Raw genomic sequence first — 7644 nt, 5'->3', positions numbered from 1 at the left:
TGTACCGGTGAGCAGCGTAGGGTTAAACACAGGTACAGTGGGCTGCTTTTACTACACATGTACAGTCGGATGTGTGTGTGAGAGAGAGAGAGACAGGAGGACAGTGTAAGGTCTCTCTGCTGCACCGTCTCTCAGTCCCACGCAGTGATAATCCCTCCCCCCCCCCGTCCCTCCCTCCCTCCCTGTCTCTCTCCTTCTCTCTGTACACTCATACACACACACACTCTGGCTCGAATTATCTTTGGACTCACATCTCTTTCAGGTAAGAGATAAATGACTTCCCTTACTATCCACACACACACACACATAACCGTACAGTCACACACCAGTGTGTGTGAAGGGTCTAGTGTGCCAGGTGGGATCGTTTGCCTCTTGTTTGTCTTTGTGTTTCTTTCACTTGTTGTTCATCTCCAACACCTGACAGGCACTGTGTGTGTCCTCTCTGTTCTCCCTGCTACCACATGCATTTATACCATGTTTATACCACATCTTTGGTAATACTGTACATTTACAATCTGAAGCTCATCTGTAACATGTTTACTCTGAACACGTGAGGTCCCCCTGGGCAGAGATCGTCGCTGTCAGCCTGCATGATCATTGCTGTCCCATTAAACAGACACGGGGGTGGGGTGGGGGGTGTTTCTAATGTATTTGTTTAGAAGTGTTTACCATGTTATATTGTTACAAATTCAACACGGAGAGAAAACTTATTTCATATGGAGATATAACCACAGTAACTTTACGTGTCAGTCTTCAAATTGATCTGAGAGTCACAAATTGGGGGGGGGGGTTAAAACTGACACATTGATGTGATGTTGATCATCTCTGTGGATTAACTGTCAGATGATATTACATCACCTCCTTTTATTAACAGGAACGTGAGAGGAAAAAGTTGTTTTTCGTATGTAACGCTTCAGACAGATATAAAACGCGGATCATTAGGGGCTCCACTGATGGGGGGCTAGGAAATCACGGTGGAGGTCAGTAGGGTGACCCCCCCACACACCCCACGGACAGCCGGCCATCCAGTGGACCCAGGTAACTGTCCATTTAGAACAATACAGGACACTCGTGGGTCACTTTGCTTCGACTCTCCCGCCCAGTTTGTCCCATGTTGCCCAGGTTGCTCAGGTGTACCCAAACTTTTGACAGGTACTGCATGTAACAGGTATGCAACATGTGCTAGCCTGTGCGAAATTCTCTCCCAGGTGACCACCCCTGGGCTCCACGATGGTGGCCGGCCTGGAGAAAGCCTGTCACCGCTGTCTGTCCCACATTGCCGGTAATGGTAGGTTCACCTGCAGGACAGGTGCACAGGACTGCCGACCTCTTCACACTCATTCGTCACACAGGAGGGGGAGGAGTCAAAGGAAAGGCAACGTGTCGACGGTGCGCAGACCGTGTGTGGAGCGTGTGCGCTTTCGAGGAAATCACGCGTGTAGTAGAAACACGCAACTAGTGCAGGTGCAAAAACCCATCCCTTTTACTACAGTTAATCCACTGTGTGGCGTTTATTACCAGGATCCCTTGCTGAAAAATTTGCTGGAAGGCTTACCAGGATCCAGAGAATGTGTGTTATTGGACTTTGTGTCCCAGGTGTGTGCTCAGGTGTCCCTGGAGGTGTCCCTGTTCTCGAATTCTGGGAGGGATTCAGCAGCTCTGAGGGACACAGAGAGCTCATTCCACCACACTGAGGACAACACGAAGAACCTACAGCCTTTTGATTTTGAACTTCTTGTTCGTGGCAAACCAAAGGCTGAGGAGCACAGATCTCTCGCTGGACTGTAGGGGGGTGATCGGGCCCCGCGGTACCAGGGTGCAGATCCTTCAACCACCTTGTAGGTGGTATGTAACTGTTGTGCTTGAGATGCATAATACTAAAAACCTGGAGGATGGACTTGGGATCCATAAGATTCGTTTCATACACAACCATCTTTCATACACACAAATACGTTGGCGATTCAATTTCAGACACCTTTTTATCACAAAACATAAGAGCTCTCGGTGGTGGCAAATTTAGGCTTTGAAAGACAAACCATTGTGCTGGGTATGATCCACTTTCGATTTAATGCATTATTCAACATTTTTTTTTTTTTTTTTTACAAAGTTTATCTTCCCAAAAGCAGAAGCTACAGGAGTTACGACATTGCAGGAATCTTACTCTGCCACACAGGCAGGCTCTTGCGCAGACAAGGTGGCGTCACCTCGGCCTTCCAGAGGCCGGTTGAGAGCTGACCTTGCATCGGTCCGTCTGAGCGCAGTTTGCACATCCACCCCCTTTACCGTGGTTTTCCTCCATGTGTTCCATCTTCCTCCCACGGTCTGAAACATTGCTGTTCAGGAGGACCGGTGATGCTAAGACTGCCTGAGCGTGTGGGCGTACGAATGTGCGATGAGATAGATGTCTTCCTCCACCTTGGACCCTGATCTTCTCGGCATTGACTCTGATGACCACCATTCTGACTGGATAACTAGATGGTAAAAACTGACGGTTGTTTTAAGGAATCAAATGTGAAAAATGAGAAATGCCGCTTTCCTGTCCTTCTCCTCCAGCCTGTTTCATCTTCGGCCTGCTGGCGTTTCTGGCCCTGCCGCTCACTATGGCTTTTGTGGGTAAGATCTCAGCATCGGCGCATCTCGAGGTTGCCGAACGCACAAGACCCGTACAGCTCTGCGGGCTCATCCAAACGCCACGGCACATTCAGGCTACCTGGCAAAGCTAACTGGGCTAGGCTAACTGGGCCAGGCTAACTGGGCCGAGCTAATCGCTAATCGGCTAGGCTAATCGGGCTAGGCTAACCGAGCTATGCCAACCCGGCAAAGCTAAGAGGGCCAGGCTAACTGGGCCAAGCTAATCGGCTAGGCCTTCGGGTCTATAAGCTTTTCTTGAACGAGACTGAGATGATAACTTTAGCAAATCACCAGGTGACACAAAACCACTGCACACGTGAACCCGTTCATGTGTCATCTGGGTGGCCCTGCAGACCTGTAGGCCTAAAACTTCTACATCTTGAATAACTTGTGTATCAAGACTTGTGTCATTTCCGCCAACGACCATTAGTACTACTTTTTATTTATTTGCACACTTTTTACTTGGACGTTTACTGTTTTGTCAGTGCGAAATTTGAGTGCCTTCTGTCACAACTTTGTCGTAAGCATGCTGCTGTAGTCTTGTTTAAATAAGCTTTAATAATCTATCTATCTATCTATCTATCTATGTAAAGAGCTGGACACTGGAATGTCTGAGATAAAGGTCACTTGGGAAGCACTCCACTGCTGAGTAACTAGAGTGAAACAGTGCTTTTACCACTCTTGTTCTGAGTGCTTTTACCACATCACATTTCCAGAGCTCTCTCTACAAAAGGGTGTCTAAAGCTGTGCTTTTTCCAGGTGTGAAGACTATAGATGACTGCCCCATACAGCCCATGATCCCGCTGTACCTTCTGGTGGGCGGTGTGGTCGGCAGCTTGAAGGTACACCTCTGGGCTACTTTTCCGGGGGCTATTTTCTGTTTTATCAACTGTTTCTGTAGCCTTAAGTTCTAGTTACTCCTGTATGTTTCACTGTAATATAAGGGTTGATTTCCATGTGCAGCTTTTTGATTTTCTGACATCGTGCATCTGCATTATCATTATGAACCGTTCATTATCTGACACCTTTGGGGAAATAACTCTAAGTAGCTTAGTGCACAAACCTAAGCTGCTTACAATTATTTGCCCATTTTACAGCTAGGTCATTTTTACTGGCTTAATTCATGGTAAGTACCTTTCCCAAGGGAACTGCAGCCAGAGTAGGGATTGAATCCAGGTCCTCTGAGTGCAAGGTAACAGCTCTAAGCACTACCGTACCGTTTGCTCCCTGTGGAGCTCGGAGCTCAAGGTGGAGTTATGAGATGTTTCGAAACAGGAATGGAGTGACTTCACACACACACACATTGTCTGAAACCGCTTGTCCTGACCAGGGTCAGAATGGAGCAACTATTCTGTAGAAAAATCTCACTATTATTATCACAGTTTTGAATGTATGTGATGAACATCTCTGTGAAGAACAGGCTGAGAAGGTCATGCCCTTTAAAACTGAACCACCATGGTTAACTGGTTTAATTGTGTCATATAGTGTGCGGAGTTTGTTTTAAGAAAATTAATTCCAAAACAGTCTTTATGTTGTCCTGAGTGATATACATATATAAATGTACAAACCCCATTTCCAGAAAAGCTGGGACACTTTCTAAAAATGCAACAAAAACTAAACACTAATCTATTCATTCACTTGAACCTTTATTTAACAGACAAAAGGACAAAGAAAAGATTTTCGGTGTTTTCACTGATGAACTTAATTCTATTTGTCAAATATAAACAAACGTAGAAATTGACACTCAAACACACTCAAAAAAAAGTTGTGACAGAGGCCTGTTTACCACTGAGTCACATCACCTTTACTTTTAATTACACTTTGTAATTGTTTGGGAACTGAAGAAACCACTTGTTGCCGTTTTTCAAGTGGAATTTTTGCCCATTCTTGCCGTATGCAAGACTTGAGCCGCTCAACAGTCCGCGGTCGCCGTTGTCTGATTCTCCTCTTCATGATGCGCCATACATTTTCAATAGGAGACAGATCTGGAATGCAGGCAGGCCAGTCAAGCACACGCACTCTATGCCTCCGAAGCCACGCTGTTGTAACTCGTGCAGAATGAGTTATGGCATTGTCCTGCTGAAATAGACATGGAGTTCCTGGGAAAAGACGTCATCTTGAAGGCAGCATATGTCTCTCCAAAATTCCAACATAAGCTTCTGCATCAATGGCATCTTCACATATATGCAGATCACCCCTGCCGTGGGCACTGATGCACCCTCATACCATCAGAGATGCTGGGTTTTGCACTTTTCGTTGGTAACAATCTGGATGGTCTTTTTTATATTTGGCATGTAGAATCCGATGTCCATTCTTCCAAAAACAAGCTGAAACAGACTGGTCTGACCGCAGAACACGTTTCCACTCTCTTTCGGTCCATCTCAGATGACTTCGGGCCCAGAGAACTCGGCAGCATTTGTGCACAAAATTAATAAATGGCTTCCTCTTTGCATAATTCAATTTCAAGTTGCATTTCTTGATGCAGCGGCAGACTGTGTTGAGTGACAATGATTTTTCAAAGTACTCCCGAGCCCTTGTGGCTACGTCCACGGTAGCATGACGGTTTTTCAAACAATACCACCTGAGTGCTCGATGGTCACGCGCATTCAGCAGCGGTTTCCGCCCTTGGCCTTTACGCACCGAGATTTTCCCTGACTCCCTGAATCTTTTCACTATATTATGAACTGTAGATGGTGAAAGACCTAAATTCTTTGCAATCTTGCACTGAGAAACATCATCTTTGAACCGACTGACAATTCTCTCACAAAGTTTGCCATAAAGTGGCAAACCACAACCCATCCTTGCTTGCAAAGACTAAGCCTTTGGTGGATGCTCCTTTTATACTCAGTCTTGATAATCTCACCTGTTACTGGTTAAACTGCTAATTGTGGAAGCTTCCAGAACAGTGTTACTTGTAACCTTTTCAGTATTGTTTTGCCTCTGTCCCAACTTTTTTTTTTGAGTGTGTTGCAGGCATCACATTCTGTTGTTTTTATATTTACAAAATACAATTAGCTTTGTCAGTGAAAACACTGAAAATGTTTTCTCTGTACTTTTATCAGTTAAATAAAAGTTCAAGTGATTGAACAAATTACAGTTTTTAATTTTTGTTGCATTTTTAGAAAGTGTCCCAACTTTATGTATATATATATATATGTATGAAACCTCTCATGTCTTCATAATGGAGAAATATTTGGGCCCCTAAGCACACGATTGGCACAAGAACATTTCTTCACCTGCTTTATCCACAGGTGACGCTCCTGCTGTACGACACCGCCAGGATGAGGTCCCTCCTCTCCAAGTCCGTAGTCATCGGCGATGATGACGATGATGAGTATCCATGGCGACAGAACGCCCACAAGTACTACATCCACGTGATTCTGAGTGCCTTCCTCTTTATCTGGTTCATCCTCGGTAACTACTGGGTGTTCTCGGTGTACATGCCCAACTTCATCCCCCCTTTCCACCGGCCCCAGGACTACTGCCGCAAGTCGCTCTACATCTTCTCCCTGTTTGTGTTGGCTCTCGCCCACTCGGCGCTGGTCCTCCTCCTGTCCTGCACGGCCTGTCTGTACGTGTGCTCCCGCACCAGCACCCGGGACGACTACGGCCAGGACTGAGCGTTCGTCGGGGAGCCTGTCGGACCTACGGCAGCGTTAAGGCAACACTGCGATGTGTTGCATTCCAAGGAATGTGTATGTGACGACAAAGATCACTTAAAGAAGTCGTCTCTGGAGGGTGCTAAAATTTCAACATGTCCGATGCAGCTGAAGTGATGCAGAGACAATTGAGATGCTGGTGGTCCTCAGAGCAGCTCTCTGCTGGGGGCCTCCTCCCAGTTAAGGGGATGTTCAAAATGGCTTTGAGCACATCTCACAAATCGTGAAGTGTTACTCTTAATGTGTAAAACGGTGCCTTCTTTTCACGCTTTGTGTGACTTGCTCAGCAATGTGCACAGCATGTGAATTGTGAAAAATATCATGCATTGTGTTTTCTTTCCCTTCGAGAGTGTTGCGCTTAGAATGCTTCTCTTTTTAAAGGGTGTTTGCATGGCTCTAATAAGTGCAGTTTATCTGAACTTTTGCTCTTGTTTTACCATGCTTGCTATTAAAAAGCATGGACACTTGTCCACGCGGGGACAGCTGGAAGCCAATATCTGTGTATTGTAATTTATTGCTGCCAGTATGGAGCTGTATAAATAGTTAAAGCATGAATGAGTTTGCGCCACAAATGCCTCATTGAGATTGTTACTGATGTCCTTTGCTTAACACCTTTTTTTTACACTTTGGGAAGTTTCGTGTGTTATAGATGTTTATGGTTTCATCTGCCTGAAGCGGCTCAGCTAATTGTGGTTTATTGAACACTACTGTTTGTTTTTTGGTCAGTGGTCTCACAGTCTGCAGTTTATTATTGAGCTAATGTTAACTTTAGGGACATTCTTTAATACAAGAGTTTTCTTTAGGCATGTTTATAGAAAATGTTCTTTGAAGTATCACAAATAACCATGAGTTGCATTTTTTTTTTTTTTTTTGCCATTGTCATCTTTGCCACACTCTCTTTTTAAGGTTTAAACGTGCAGCCTTACTCTCACAAGTCTGGTTTAAGAAACATTTCCAGGTATATTTCGTAATATTTTATATTATACATTATAAATGTAATGTGAAACGGAAAAGCCCTTTTTTTCTCTTTTATCCTTGTTTTGTTACACTCAGTGTTTCTGAAAGCTGTAAAAAATGCAATTAAAGCAGCCCTTTCGGTTCCTAAAACATATTTTAGAATTCTGTTGTTTATATTTATCTGTGCAGTGAAGCAGGAAATGTAACCAGAGGTTTTCGTGAGCTTGGTAAATAGGATTTACGTTTCTAAATAATGAACGGTCGTTTTAAACGGGCCACGTCCCCAGTGCCATGTGACAGCGGCTCGCCACGCCCCTCCTCATTACGCTATCACGTGACCAAGCTGTTATCCAACCGGTGAGAGTTACACAACTAGCGAGGGGCGTGGCCTCGCACG

At 44.9% G+C, this 7644-nt stretch overlaps 1 protein-coding gene across 1 annotated transcript; it reads left to right on the top strand.

Moving 5' to 3' along the window:
- The first annotated feature begins 199 nt into the window (after nt 1-199).
- Nucleotides 200-6251, top strand: LOC114912235 (transmembrane protein 272-like). Its single transcript, XM_029258210.1, has 5 exons — nt 200-262; nt 1209-1288; nt 2554-2613; nt 3391-3473; nt 5883-6251. The coding sequence occupies exons 2-5, from the start codon at nt 1231-1233 to the stop codon at nt 6249-6251; spliced, it is 570 nt and encodes a 189-aa protein (XP_029114043.1). The 5' UTR covers nt 200-262; nt 1209-1230.
- Nucleotides 6252-7644: the final 1393 nt, after the last annotated feature.

This window comes from Scleropages formosus, chromosome 14, assembly GCF_900964775.1.
Source record: "Scleropages formosus chromosome 14, fSclFor1.1, whole genome shotgun sequence".
In the NCBI taxonomy this organism is placed as follows: Eukaryota; Metazoa; Chordata; class Actinopteri; order Osteoglossiformes; family Osteoglossidae; genus Scleropages; species Scleropages formosus.
The sequence above is the reverse complement of the archived record's forward strand: the minus strand, read 5'-3'. Positions and strand labels throughout refer to the sequence as shown.